The following is a 15,934-nucleotide window of genomic DNA, read 5'->3' as shown; positions in this document are numbered from 1 at the left end:
TTCTGGCAGTTGTTCTTCCCGCGAACCGTACGCGATTGGAACAGGAAAGGGAGGTAATGACAGTGGCATGTAAAGTGCCCTCCGCCACACACCGTTGGGTGGCTTGCAGAGTATAAATGTAGATGTAGATGTAGATGTAGAGTCACACAGGTCATTGGAGTTGACCAAGAGTGCTTGTTTTTAGTAAACAGATATGAAAAAAATTTGGAAAAATCAACTGAGTTTTTTCAAATATGACCTAGACATTGAGAGACAGTGCTTACACTTGAATATTTCAGCCAATATCACTAATAAAAAACAACTGGTCTTTAAAATACCTGTGTGATGTAAGAAAGTACATTACAGAAGAGCCTGCAGTTGTAGAAATGTTATGTGAAGTAGTGAAATGCATTAAGCTTCTCCAAGTAGTTCCAATCATGACAGCAACAGCAGAATGGTCATTTAGCGCCCTTAGAAGTCTGAAGTCATATCTCCGATCCACTATGGGACAGAAGCGATTGAACAACTTGGCTGTTCTCCGTGCCCACCGAGATGTTTTGGATGAATTGGATATCCAACCAGTCATCAACAGCTTCATATTCAGTAATCCATTCAGGCGGTTGACATTTGCACCTTTCTAAAGACACTCTAGCCATAATAATGCCATTTAGATCAATATTAAAAATCATCATAAAATAGAGAATTAAATACATACATAATGTTAAATTTTCACTTTCGAAATATTAGTACCAGTTTAATACTGTATTAGTATATTTCTATAGCACTGTAGTACTACAGCACCCCATCCAGCCCCCCCCCCCCCCCCCCATGAACCATGGACCTTGCCGTTGGTGGGGAGGCTTGCATGCCTCAACTATACAGATAGCTGTACCGTAGGTGCAACCACAATGGAGGGGTATCTGTTGAGAGGCCTGACAAACATAAGGTTCCTGAAGAGGGGCAGCAGCCTTTTCAGTAGTTGCAGGGTCAACAGTCTGGATGATAGACTCATCTGGCCCTGTAACACTAACCAAAACGGCCTTGCTGTAGTGAAGTTCGTTGGCAGGAGGAATAAGACTTTTGGTCAGGTGAATACAGGGTTATAGATACAAAATCAAATAGCAGTAAAGCAGGAGTAGGTTTAATAATGAATAAAAAAATAGGAGTGCGGGTAAGCTACTACAAACAGCATAGTCAACGCATTATTGTGGCCAAGATAGACACAAAGCCCACGCCTACTATGGTAGTACGAGTTTATATGCCAACTAGCTCTGTAGATGATGAAGAAATTGATGAAATGTATGATGAGATAAAAGAAATTATTCAGGTAGTGAAGGGAGACGAAAATTTAATAGTCATGGGTGACTGGAATTCGACAGTAGGAAAAGGAAGAGAAGGAAACGTAGTAGGTGATTATGGATTGGGGCTAAGAAATGAAAGAGGAAGCCACCTGGTAGAATTTTGCACAGAGCATAACTTAATCATAGCTAACACTTGGTTCAAGAATCATGAATGAAGGTTGTATACATGGAAGAACCCTGGAGATACTGACAAGTTTCAGATAGATTATATAATGGTGAAACAGAGATTTAGGAACCAGATTTTAAATTGTAAGACATTTCCAGGGGCAGATGTGGACTCTGACCGCAATCTATTGGTTATGAACTGTAGATTAAAACTGAAGAAACAGCAAAAAGGTGGGAATTTAAGGAGATGGGACCTGGATAAACTGAAAGAACCAGAGTTGTACAGAGTTTCAGGGAGAGCATAAGGGAACAACTGACAGGAATGGGGGAAAGAAATACAGTAGAAGAAGAATGGGTAGCTTTGAGGAATGAAATAGTGAAGGAAGCAGAGGATCAAGTAGGTAAAAAGCCAAGGGCTAATAGAAATCCTTGGGTAACTGAAGAGATACTGAATTTAATTGATGAAAGGAGAAAATACAAAAATGCAGTAAGTGAAGCAGGCAAAAAGGAATACAAACATCTCAAAAATGAGATCGACAGGAAGTGCAAAATGGCTAAGCAGGGATGGCTAAAGGACAAATGTAAGGATGTAGAGGCTTATCTCACTAGGGGTAAGATAGATACTGCCTACAGGAAAATTAAAGAGACCTTTGGAGAAAAGAGAACCACTTGCATAAATATCAAGAGCTCAGATGGAAACCCAGTTCTAAGCAAAGAAGGGAAAGCAGAAAGGTGGAAGGAGTATATAGAGGGTCAATACAGGGTCGATGTTCTTGAGGACAATATTATGGAAATGGAAGAGGAGGTAGATGAAGATGAAATGGGAGATATGATACTGCGTGAAGAGTTTGACAGAGCACTGAAAGAGCTAAGTCGAAACAAGGCCCCAGGAGTAGACAACATTCCAATAAGAACTACTGACAGCCTTGGGAGAGCCAGGCCTAACAAAACTCTACCATCTGGTGAGCAAGATGTATGAGACAGGCGAAATTCCCTCAGACTTCATGAAGAATATAGTAATTCCAATCCCAAAGAAAGCAGGTGTTGACAGATGTGAAAATTACTGAACTATCAGTTTAATAAGTCACAGCTGCAAAATACTAATGCGAATTCTTTACAGACGAATGGAAAAACTGGTAGAAGCTGACCTCAGGGAAGATCAGTTTGGATTCCGTAGAAATGTCGGAACACGTGAGGCAATACTGACCCTATGACTTATCTTAGAAGAAAGATTAAGGAAAGGCAAACCTACGTTTCTAGCGTTTGTTGAGTTAAAGAAAGCTTTTGACAATGTTGACTGGAATTCTGAAGGTGGCAGGGGTAAAATACAGGGAGTGAAAGGTTATTTACAATTTGTACAGAAACCAGATGGCAGTTACAAGAGTCGAGGGACATGAAAGGGAAGCAGTGGTTGGGAAGGGTGTGAGACAGGGTTGTAGCCTCTCCCCAATGCTATTCAATCTGTATATTGAGCAAGCAGTAAAGGAAACAAAAGAAAAGTTAGGAGTAGGTATTAAAATCCGTGGAGAAGAAATAAAAACTTTGAGGTGTGCCGACAACAAGACAGCAAAGGATCTGGAGGAGCAGTTGAACGGAATGAACTATGTTTTGAAAGGAGGATATAAGATGAACATAAACAAAAGCAAAATGAGGATAATGGAATGTATCGAATTAAATCAGGTGATGCTGAGGGAATTAGATTAGGAAATGAGACACTTAAAGTAGTAAAGGAGTTTTGCTATTTGGGGAGCAAAATAACTGATGATGGTCGAAGTAGAGAGGATATAAAATGTAGACTGGCAATGGCAAGGAAAGCGTTTCTGAAGAAGAGAAATTTGTTAACATTGAGTATTGATTTAAGTGTCAGGAAGTCGTTTGTGAAGTATTTGTATGGAAATGAAACATGGACGATAAATAGTTTGGACAAGAAGAGAATAGAAGCTTTCAAAATGTGGTGCTACAGAAGAATGCTGAAGATTAGATGGGTAGATCTAATGAGGAGATATTGAATAGAATTGGGGAGAAGAGGAGTTTGTGGCACATAGTTTGTGGCTCATCTTGACTAGAAGAAGGGATCAGTTGGTAGGACATGTTGTGAGGCATCAAGGGGTCACTAATTTGGTACTGGAGGGCAGCGTGGAGGGTAAAAATCATAGAGGGAGACCAAGAGATGAATACACTAAGCAGATTCAGAAGGATGTAGGTTGCAGTACGTACTAGGAGATGAAGAAGCTTGCACAGGATAGAGTAGCATATTTTTAGGGTATAAGACCGAATTAAAGCCCGCTATTTACATAGTTTTTAAGTGGAAGTATTAGGCATACTGTATTAACTTTATTAACTGTATTAAAGCATTAACTTTGAGATGTTGTTTTTATTTAATGAACCCTGAGCCTTATTCTTTGTGAGCTAAAATTAGCTATTTTACTTATTAATCAAAGTTCTATTACTGTGTGACAGCAATATTTTGTTTTATTCTTTTAATGATAGTTTAGGATATATTTAAATATAATTTCAGTCTTTTCAGAGCTACATATTCACTGCTCTGTAACAGTCTATAAACATGATAATTACTGTAAATTAAATTAGCTTTTTACGAAAATACCATGCAAGTTTATGTTTTGTTTCTTTTTTCAAAGCCAAAAAATGGGTCAGGCTTGTCAAGTTTCCCGGAGTGTCGAGTAACCAAGAGACCAGTTTTCGGGGTTCTAATGTTGATCATATGACTCTAAAATGCTTAAAAAAACTTTAAAACTCCTTATTTTTCATCTAAAATTTACAAAATTTCCTGCGACAAGACTTCCCAGTATGGCCCCCCCCCCCCACCCTTGCCCCCAATATCTTTTAGAAGTCAGCGCACCTGCCTGCATCGCATTTAGTTTCTGTTAATACTGTAATGGATAGGAACATAGCTGAGACTAAAAACAATGCTGAGCTCAGAAATAGCAGAAAATAGAATATATAGCACCATCCAACAATATTTCCCCAGTCAGGCAGAAGTGCCAGCATAAAATTTGTATATATTTATAAACTGTTAGCTCTAAACAAGGATTTGTCCAAAAACCGGGTAATATTCTCAGTCTTGTTCACCTGTCTGTTGATGATTCATCTTCTCAGCTATATGTACCTTTACTGCTTCCATAATTTTTATGCATTTATATGCTGCAACTTGGCAAATAGACAGTGTTCTCTACTCATATTTGATTTTAATTGGCATTCATGTTACTATGCTCTTTATATTAGTAAGAGTTCTCTCTCTCTCTCTCTCTCTCTCTCTCTCTCTCTCTCTCTCTCTCTCTCACACACACACACACACACACACACACACACACACACTTACTTGTAAACAGATAAATGTTATTGTTAATAAACAGACAAACATGCTTAAAGTGCAGTTGCTATTTTGAAATAGATAATGTTATTGTTGACAATCGTGGATTTTCCAATGTTATTGTTGATACATTTGTAAGTTGCAAAATGGGGAATCCTCATTGTCTGTTTGCTGTATGATTTAAATCTCAAGTAATAAGAAAAACACAATAAATGAAGGTGATCGTCAAATTTTCTTCAAGAAAACTTTGTTTCTGTTCTTCAGGAGCTATTCATCAAATCAAATAAGTCACTCCAACCCTACAGTTTTTAAAGATACCGTATATATCTTAACAGATACTTTCATAAAAGAGTATGTTTAGGTGATACTGCTGCATCACCTGAACATACTCTTTTACAAAAATACACCACTCATATCAATATAATTTTCCCTTGACACTGTTTAGTCGGTATGCCCAACATACTGACCATTACTATTTTAGTTTAAAGAATCAGCAATAAATTTCCCTTAGAATAATTTATAGAAATTCGAGTTCATACAGAATATGCGCAAAAAGAACATAAACTAGAACAGACTATAACAATGAGTAAAACTTGTATATTAATGCACAGTCTGGGTGCACTTTACCCATTAATAACAAATGCAGGCAGAAATTAATATCCACAAATTGCTCACATTCCTTTATTTCCTTTTTGAAAAAATAATTCCTCTTACTTGTTTGACGTTATGCAGATTTATTAATCCAATATTGTGAAACGTCTATAATATTCATTGCACACATGTTTAAGAAAGTGAGTAACAACATGTTGATGAGAAGACATTTTAACTTACAAGTTCTGTTTAATTGAGGCATAAGATACAGAATTGTTCTGACTGGTGTCAGAATGAAAGTGAGAAAAGCGTGAGTTTATCATTCTTATTAGATCGGGGTACTCAAAGCAGTTGTCTGGAATAGGGTTCCCATGCAGAGATATGTGCAACAACCCCTTCTGTTCTGGATTTGTTGTGCTTTCTTGATATCTGATAGCTTTCAAAAAGGCAGACACACCAACAGAAGTAATCAGATTATATGCCAGGTTCAGGTGATTAAGATGTAAATTGCCTGTACACCAGAGTGCAAGATATCTGGGTTTCACTTCTTGAATGAATGGATGACAATCTTCAAAATTCATTGGACTTTCAGACTGAGAGTACTGAGAGGAGGAGGCTTCTTCTGAAGAAACTGTTACTTCTTTTAGCTTCAAATGAGAGCTGCTAATTGCAGCAGAACTGCTCTTTGATACTTGGGATTGAAGTCTTTTTTGTATGAAAAAGCTACTTTGCTGCTTTTCCCTCTTTTTGCGTTCTAGTAAAGCCTTTGAGTTTTCTTGAGATGACTCACGTCCTTGTAAAAGCTTTGATTTGGATTCTTCTATGACTTTTTTCTCCATTAAATATCGAAAATTCCTTTGTCGCCTAAGAACAACCTCTTCATGTGTCAATGGGAATTCTTTCAGAATGTCCGCTATGTATATTGCTCCATTGTCATCAATTTTATTTCCTGCAAGAGATAAAGATATCAAAGTTCTGTTAGTTCGCAAAGCATTTGCAAGAAATTGGATTCCTTTTGATGTTATGTGATTTGCAGTGAGATTTAAAACTTCAAGTGTGTCTATTCTTGGGGGATCTCGATAGCCAAGTTCATTTGCAAGAAGCTGTATACCATTGTCATTGATACTACACTGTCTTAATGATAAAATCTGTAAGCTATTGTCAGCCTGTAACAACACATGATAAGCTTGTTGAGGTATAGGATTTAAATCCAGAACAAGCTCCTTAATAGTTTTGGTTTCTTCCAAAATCTGTGCAATGAGTTTGATCATGTCAGCAGTTAGCTTGCAATTCACAATCATTAAAATAGATAAATCAGTATGTATTTGCAAGCAGCGGCCTATAGCTTTTAGCATATTTAAGTGCATCCCAAAATTTTCAAGCAGGATTTGTTTTACTGTATCCTGTTTGCCTGTATTCTCACAAATAAGTTTCATAATAGGATTGATGTCTTTACAACTTTGGGGTAATTTTTCATCCATCTCCACATCAGTTTGTTCTGGCATTTCTTGTTTACTGCTTTTTATGTTATTTCCTATTATGATATCTGGTATTATAGGTGATTTTTCTTCAATGCAGAAATTTGTAAATTCGTCTGTAAAGCTCAGTAGAAATGCTGATGCTGCAGGCACTTTTTCTTCATTTTTAGCAGAAGCTTGGTTAATTTCAGATGGTGCAGTCTTTCTGTCTTTTTTAGGTGGCATCTGAGGAGATCAAAGCTTATGAAGCTCTACTGTCCAACACCACTCAGCATAGAAACTCTTACTTCACTTATTGTATTCTTTAAAGCCACAGAATAAATATAAGCCTACAACATTTTCTCTTGTAAATTCATTTGTTTCAGAGAACTTATAGATGCTGAATGTCATCGCTTAGCTTATGACTTCGTGTGCCAAGTTTTGCAGCCAGCATGTGTAGTTAGAAATCTTGCATATGAAGAGGACAAGATGATTTTGCCATGCAGGAATTTCTGCCAGGACTTCTGGGCTGGCTGTGGTGGGAGGCTATCCAGTTTTTTGCAAGATGCATTAGACTGTAAAATGTTCCCTGAATTCACTGGCCTTGGGTCCTGCAATCTTAAACCAGGTATACTAAAGGAAGTATTAATTACCTACATTTAAAAGCAATCCTTTGTTTACATATTTTCGTGTGTATTTCCTTGTATTTGGTGACTTAGCCAATGGCACTCTGCAGTTCATTTATTTCTTAATGAATTACTGTTCTTCCCAGAATTAATAAAAGACTGCATATATGTTAAGAAAAAACATACTTAGATAAAAGAGCAAGATCTAGTGTTCACAAAAGAAAGCAAAACAGGCTACAGTGATCTGTAAAGCTGATGCTCTGATTAGCATCTGGTCTGCATATTTTAGCTCACACTTTATACTTTGATGAAAAGTTGCTACCACAAATGTTTCACTTATTTTAGAACAACATGCAGCAAAGAGCTTAGGCACTTAACTATCAATAGGGAGAAAATGGGAAGGAGCATCAGTTGGATTTTCTTTAGTGCATCATCTGATTGTCAAAGTTTGGTACATCTTACTTTATCTTTGTGTAATATCCATTTAATTGATATCACATAATTCTATAAATATTTTTGTATTCCTCTTTACATTATTATTTTCATCTACTTCATTTTAATCAAGTATATTAGTTATTATACTGATTTCACAATGCATTAATATGACAATAAAGTACATGCTCTAAAATTGCTTGTGAAACAGGAAAAGTTAATAAGAAAAATCTTACAGTGAAGACAGACATATGCATTAGAAGAGGTGCAGGTGTGAGTTTTGGTGCTGTGTTATTAGGAAGCATATTATCACAAGCATTATCTCCACAACATGTTACACAATGTCACCTATTATGGCCAATAATCATTGTCATATGTTTTATTAACATTTAAAGTTATCTTTTGCAAATGGCTGTCTTCCTTCATGAGGCCTGTTCATGCCACCATTGCCATTTTTATTGCTCATGGGAACACTTTAAGTTCTTCTTAGGTTGGATCTTTTATACACAGTATAGTCTCATACATCCACTGGAATTCTAATTTTACCCTTTTTCTTATCCAGATTTTACTATCATAATAGATTTTTGGCTGTGATACACTATGAAATCCCATATGAATGAAAATTGGCTACAGTACCTTACTGGTACAAGAAATACAGATCAATGGACACATTAAATCAAACTCTGTGAAGGAATTTCCAAGCATCCAGGTGGATAATAAACTGAGGTGGCACAATCACATGAATAAATTGATGGAAAAACTCAGTTCTGTGCGCTTTGCATTCTCTGAGTTGGGACTATTTGTGTACTTTGCATATTTTTGGGCAAAACGCTTGAATATGTAAAATCAGGTTAACGCTAATGTTCATATTAAACACAATTCAAGTTTTCCAATAGATAGAAAGCTAATACTGTTCTCTGAAACCTGACATTTTCACAATGCTTGGTATGAATTAATAGACAACCAGCAATGGAGTGTGAGGCGTTGACTTTTGTCAGCTCGAGTGGCTGGCACTGTCAGAGAAATCATTAAACAAACATCGGCCAAAGATCCCAAAACAAATTCCAACAAGAAGTGAACTTGAAAGCCTCAACAGTTTTATAATAACTTTTGCTGTCTCATTAAAAAAAGACAATAGCACCCCTGGAATACTATTACATCTACATCTATATACATACTCGACAAGCCACTGTGTGGTGCATGGTGAAGGTCACCTTGTACCATTACTATTCATTTCCTTTCCTGATCCATTCACAAATGGAAGGAGGAAAAAATAACTGTCTGTATCTTCAACATGAGCCTTAATTTCTTTTGTCTTTGGGATCCTTACACAAAAACAATTTTGCAGTCAATTGCAAATGTTGGTTCTCTAAATTTTCTCTGTAATGTTTCATGAAAAGAATGTCTTCTTTCCTGCAGGGATTCCCATGTGAGTTCATAGAGCATCTCTGCAATACTTGCTTGTTGATCAAAGCTAGTGGTTGCAAACCTAGCAGCATGCTTCTGAATTACTTCAATGTCATCCTTTAGTACAATCTGGTGGGGACCCCAACCATTCAAGCAGTTGCTATAGTGTTCTATACATGGTCTCCTTTATAAATGAGCTACACTTTTCCAAAATTCTCCCAATAAACTGAAGTTGACCATCCGCCTTCCCTACTACCGTCTTTACATGTTCATTCCATTTCATATCACTTTGCTACATCACAGCTGGATATTTAAACAACATGGCTGAGTCAAGGAAAACACCATTAATACTGTATTCAAGTATTACAGAATTTTTTTCCAACTCATCTTCATTAATTTACATTTTCCTACATTTAGGACACGTTCCCATTCATTAAACCAAATAGAAATTGTGCCTGAGACATCTTGTATTCTTCTATTCAAAAATCTTACTTTCTCGAATACTTGTCATAAGCAAATAGTTGCAGATTGCTGATCATCATAGTCATCAGATTATTTATGTTTAAAGAACACTAAAGTGCCCCTGTCACACTTTCCTATCAATGATACCTTTGTCCCTGATGAACACTCACTGTCAAGGATAATGTACTGAGTAGTTAAGAAATCTCTGAGTCCATAACATATCCGAGAACCTTTTCCATATGCTCTGACCTTTGTTAACAGTCTGCAGGGTAGCAAGGTTGGCAAATATATTGCAGAGACACTGATATCATTAAAGAAAATGTGGAATGGCACATTCTTAGTTGTAGCTGAGCTAATCAAGTAATGAGCTTTGGGGTGCCAAATGTCTTGGGATATACATTCTAAATACAGAATTTGACACTTTGTTCAATTACAGCATTTGAGTTATACGTTACAGTGATATTATAGACACTGATACTGAAGAGATGCAGCCGAAGTCGGATGTTAATGAACAGAGTGTACCATGAGCTTGAAAAGATATGTACCTAAGTAGCAGGACTCACTGCACCTGACTCCATACATTTCAAAGTCAGATCATTTATTCCCAATGCCATACAACGTCCTGTGCTGCAATATTTCATCTCTGACTATCCTTCCTTTTCTTGCTTTTTTTTCTCATTGTGGCAGTTTGATATCAACCTGGCTACTCCTTAGGCTCAGCCTTCCTTTCTTTGACTATTGTTTCTGGAAGTTTTTTCTGTAGTGTGGACTGACTGGAGAAGAACACTTTTAATAGTGCCTAAAGATCATCTGCATGCAATACACCTCTTATTTGTGCTTTAAAACCAATCCCATGCAGTGGGGTCATTATGTACCCTTTTGGTCAACCCCCTGAAAAAACAGGCATCCCATTGTTGATGCCTGTGCTGCTAGCTCCTCATGCAGGCCAAGAATTGGATGCCTGTTTTCCTGGGGCATCAGGACTCCCAGCAATGGTCGTCATGCTACATTGTCCATGCTGTGCTGGGTGGCACCCATGGAGAGAGCCCTTGATCAGGGTAGATGGCATCAAGGCAGACTTTTCACATGGGAAATGTATTAAATTACACCAGAACAATGGCCGTACTGATGGCCATCCCTTCAGGCAGGAATCAAAACTTGTGGTAAGTCACAACCATACCGTTTTCCCTACCATATCTACCCCATGCAAAGAAGAACAAGTCAGATGTGTACAGATGAAATAATTTAGCCAGTACTTATTGTTAGTAGGTACTCAAACTGATGAGAATACTTTTATTGTAATAAAGCCATTCTGTTTTGTGGAGCGTATTAAAGATACATCCCACTGCATTGCAAACCTAAAATGTGGTAACTGCAGATGATCAGTCGACAAAGGTAGTCCTTGGAGACAATTGCCTTTGTATCAATTGCACATAGCACCATCCTCCACATTCACCTTTTTGCCCGGTCGACAAGAAACAGAAGAAAATACAGGAAAATACATTTGTTGTACACTGAGAGGCCCGACACCAACCAGTGGCTGAAGGAAACACGAGCTGTGGGTCCTGGGTGTGCTCGCTCTTCATCTGTCACTGTGCTTGTCATGGACAGGCCTTCACAAAAATACTAGCCACCAAAGGCTGCAGAAGAGGAGGAGGAGGAGGAGGAGGAGGAGAATCAGGACAAGGCTACTCTGGTGACCCAAGAGGTGCCAAGATCCCCCCATGGCATCGGATTCTTAACCAATGCTCACTGGTGTGGTCCCACTGCCATTGGTGATGGGCAGTGATCCTGGGGTGTGACCACTCCTCCTGACCCCTTCTCACCTAATGTGGACACCCATAACAAGGTCATTTGGTGGAACTGTAATGGATATTGCCATCACCTGTCAGAACTACAACATCTTATTCCCCCTCTTCTGCAATTTGCATTTCTCTACAAGAAACACACTTCTCTAACAACCATTACCCAACAGTCTGTGGTCATTGTGCATTCTGTCAGAACTGTGCTTACCCCAAGAGGGCATCTGGAGAGGTCAGTACTTTGGTTCACATAGATGTGATGAATGGATGGATCATCCTTTACACCATGTTGGAAGCAAGTGTAATCACCATTTGCAATGTTTATACATCTCCAGGCAGGCTACTTACTTCCCTTGAGTTGATCATCATAATTCAACAGCTTTGATGCCTTTTCTCCTACTTGGGGGTTTCAAATTGCACACTACCATCTGTGGGGGAATTCCACTTCGTCTGGTTGGAGCCTTCTACTTGACCAGCTTCTTACCGGTCATGATCTGTGTCCCCTCAATGATGGGACTCATATCCACTTCAGATTTCGATCTAACGATTCTTCCCCCAGTCTCATGACTCCACTGCATTGGTCACTACATTACGATCTGTGACTGATTACTACATGGTTGCTTCAAGGTGGCAACTGGCAGTTGTATGTGTTGTACCATACGAAATTACACTCACCAGCACAACACTGGGTTCATCAGTTTGTGTCAGTAGGAGACTGAGCAGAACTATAGCAGATAAAATATTAGTTCACTTTTTTACAACATAGGTATGAAGATATACTTAACTTCAAACAACCCATTTCCACAGGAATGTTTTGAGTATTTACAACTGTCTCTAGGTATTAAAGTATCACTTGATACAGGCAAATAAAGATTTTTCAACAGATATGATGTTCACATTAAGTTCTGCCTAAGAAATGTAATATATGGGTCACCTATCAAAGGTGATACCCTCCCCTTGATCATTGGCTGTGAACTAGGGCTGAGTGATCCTCTGCTCAGCCATAAGTAGACCATCGATTGCAGCAGCGTATCAAAGCTCAACCTGATCAACCATGCTGCCAGAACTTCTATTCCTCCTCCTACAGCTTCCCACCACTGTCAGCTTGTGCCAAGCAAGACCAAAGACATTGCAATAGCTGTTCAGGATCACTCAAGAGCACTGCAGTATTTCAAGTGACACCTTTCACAGACAAACCATACCAATTTTTAGCACCTTTGTGCTAAGGCTCAATATCTAATTAAACGCAATAAGAAAGAATGCTGGGAATGCTATGTCTTCTCCCTGGATATGTATGCCTCTTTGTCCCAGGCTTGGGCCAAGCTCCATAGTCTTAACTGTTCCGCATCTTGTCACAGCCAATGCATCAGACCTAGCTTGAGCACCTTTTGACCCACTTTCTGACAGCATCGACATTCTCTTTTTATCCAGCTGCCTTTTTACGGCACAAACAACAAGTTGAAGAAGTCCTATGTTTCATCCTCTGTCGAATTGAATCAAATAATGAATCTTTCACTGACTGCTGCTTCAGGCTCCTGCCTCATCTCATGATACAGCCCCAGGTTGTGATTCAACTCATAATCAGATAATTCAACATCTGAATGTTACTCAAAGGCTACATCTATCAAGGTCTTCAACAACATTTGGTTTGAAGGTGTCTTCCCTTCACAATGGTTAGATAGCATCATTGTCCCAGACCATAGCCCAAAAAACCTAATTTCCCTCAACAGTTAGCAACTGATTTACCTCACCAACGTGCTCTGCAAACTGCTTGAAAGGATTGTTGCCTGCAAATTATACTGGGTTCTCAAGTCTTGTCATTTTGTCCCCCTATCACTGTTGTTTCCTGGAGGGATGCTCCACAATCAATGACCTGTTCTGATTGGAAATAGCAAACTGGTAGGCTTTATTTAAATGACACAACACCTTGCTCCAGTCTTTTTTTATCTACATAAGGCATACAGCACTGCTTGATGCCATTACATTTTACTTACCCTCCATGACAGGGGCTTTCGAGGATCCCTACCAATTTTTATTTATTAGTTTTTACACACTAGTTGTTCCAGGTTTGAGTTGGTACGTTACTCAGCTCCCAACAGGTCCAAGAGAACAGTACTCCATAGGTTCTGTAGTGAGTGTCAAATTCTTCCCCATTGCCACTAATGAGAAAGTGACATCTGTTGAGGCTTTGGGTATCCCTGCGTTGTATGTTGACAACTTTCCCATTTGGAATAGCTTCCACTCGGCGCCTTGGCTGAAAGTCTGCTCCAAGGTGCAATCTGATGGGCTTTTGTGTGGACACTTTCCCTAGATTTCCTTCTCTCCTGCAAAAACGCGGGTCGTGTTTCTGTCACCACACCATGTCCACCCTGTCCTCAAACTCTACTTTGGTATCCAGTGCTTGGAAGTTGTTGTAAAGTCCCATTTTTTGTGCCTTCTTTTCGATAAAAGGCTTGCTTGGTCCTCTCTCTGATTCATTGCAGCTAATTGAGGTTAAGTTTGGTGTCGAGTTAACAAATTTGTTTCAACATGTGCTGACTTCCACTTACTTTTTATTCAATGGTCAGTACTACAAACAGACTGGTGGAGTTGCAATGGGAAGCCCGTTGTCACCTATTGTGGCCAATTTGTTTATGGAGGACTTTGAGGAATGTGCATTGGAGTCAGCAACCTTGAAACTTGTGTGTTTTTTCAGATATGTAGATGATACTTTTGTTGTTTGGCCTCATGGTAGTGAGAATTTAAACTGGTTTTTGGAACACCTTAATTCAATCCACCCAAATATTCAGTTCACCACCACCTGTGAGCTGATAGTTGTCACCATCCAGCTCAGCGTGAAGGAGTACTTCATACCTTGGTTCACAGGGGCCACATTATCTCAGACCCTGAAAGTTTGGCAGAATGGTTATAGTGGGAAGCAGATCAAACGTGCCTTGCGCTATCAGCCTTCTGTACGACGGGTGAGTGACGATAGCAACGAAGTGGCACCTAAGTCTACGGCCTTTTTGCCTTACGCAGGAAGCATTTCCAACAGGATTGGCCATATTTTGTGGAAATATGATGTGAAATGTGTTTTTCGACCACCTTCCAAGATTAAGGCCCTGTTGGCGTCCGTAAATGATGATCTTGGTTTGCGTAAGGCTGGTGTCTATCGTATTCCTTGCAGTTGTGGCATGTCATATATTGGCCAGACAATCAGGACTGTGGAAGACTGGTGTATTGAATGTAAGCATCACACGCGCTTACAACAGCCGAGCAAATCCGCTATTGCAGAACATTGCCTTGACACCAGTCATCTTATGGAATACAACAACACGGAGATTCTGGCTTGCATGTCCAGCTATTGGAATAGTGTTATTAAGGAAGCTGTTGAAATCAGACTACCAAGCAACATATAAACAGAGATGGTGGATTTTGTTTAAATGCTGCTTGGAATCTGGCTCTGTCTCTCATCAAAAAACAGAGGGACAGAATTAGTGCTACCTCATCTGTTGATTAATAGTCACTATCGATATTTCTGATGTTGGTCATCTTTGTGTTGACACTTTTTCTGTGTGTGGTATCTTCCTTGTTTCTCCTCTGTGAACCAAGGTATTAAATTCCCTTGCACTTTGCTTCCTCCTTGCATTTGTGCCTTGAGAATGGCAGGGTGTGCTCCTGTCGAAATATCAGCGGTGGTCGACGACGTCATGTGGCAGCAAACCGGTAAGTTATTTGAATGTCATGGGTATTGTCAGTGTCACTGCTTTTGACAATCAACTGCCCTTCCATGCTCACTGGGCAGTCTAGAGGACAGCCATTGCTGCTGGAAACAAACACCTGTTAATACTACCAGCATTTCACTGCACACCCTGGTGTAAATCAACCCATTCCTGCACCAGTTCTCTCACCCACCCTGATGCACAGTGACCCTGCATAGGCTGGGTCACTACAGTTGGTGTCAGCAACTGGTCGTTACACTTTCTACCATGACACGTTGTGTCGAGAAGTGTGTGTCCAACCTCCAAATGCTACAGTTTGGCGGGAGAAGTGATTGTTGGATAACTTTCAGCATCCAAACACTGTAGTTTGTTGTTGAATAGTAAATATTGTGTATGCTGGTAATTACTTATGGGCAGTGGTACTTAGCATATCTCCAGTTCAGCAGTACAAGCTCAGCACACTGTTGCATGGTGCCATGTGACAAGTTTCACCTTGCTTATGTTTGATTATGTGTCTGTTCTCAGTTGTTAGATTTAATTTGTGTAAGTATTAGACAGATTATGTTTGAGGTTATCTTTGTGAAGACACATGAACCTGTGGACTTACCATGATTTAAGGTTAATGATAGACCCGATAATATAGTACCAGTACGGTGTCACTTTTACAGTCTTGCAGGGCA

At 39.2% G+C, this 15,934-nt stretch overlaps 1 protein-coding gene across 1 annotated transcript in view; it reads left to right on the top strand.

Annotated features, from left to right (window-relative positions):
- LOC124784992 (atrial natriuretic peptide-converting enzyme) overlaps positions 1–15,934 on the top strand; it is a 265,876-nt gene that overhangs the window by 210,335 nt on the left and 39,607 nt on the right. The window contains exon 6 of the mRNA XM_047254143.1: positions 7,211–7,452. Coding sequence (XP_047110099.1) covers positions 7,211–7,452 — 242 coding nt within the window. The remainder of the gene's footprint in view (positions 1–7,210; positions 7,453–15,934) is intronic.

Source organism: Schistocerca piceifrons, chromosome 1 (assembly GCF_021461385.2).
Source record: "Schistocerca piceifrons isolate TAMUIC-IGC-003096 chromosome 1, iqSchPice1.1, whole genome shotgun sequence".
Classification (NCBI taxonomy): domain Eukaryota; kingdom Metazoa; phylum Arthropoda; class Insecta; order Orthoptera; family Acrididae; genus Schistocerca; species Schistocerca piceifrons.
This window is presented reverse-complemented; position numbering and strand designations above follow the sequence as displayed.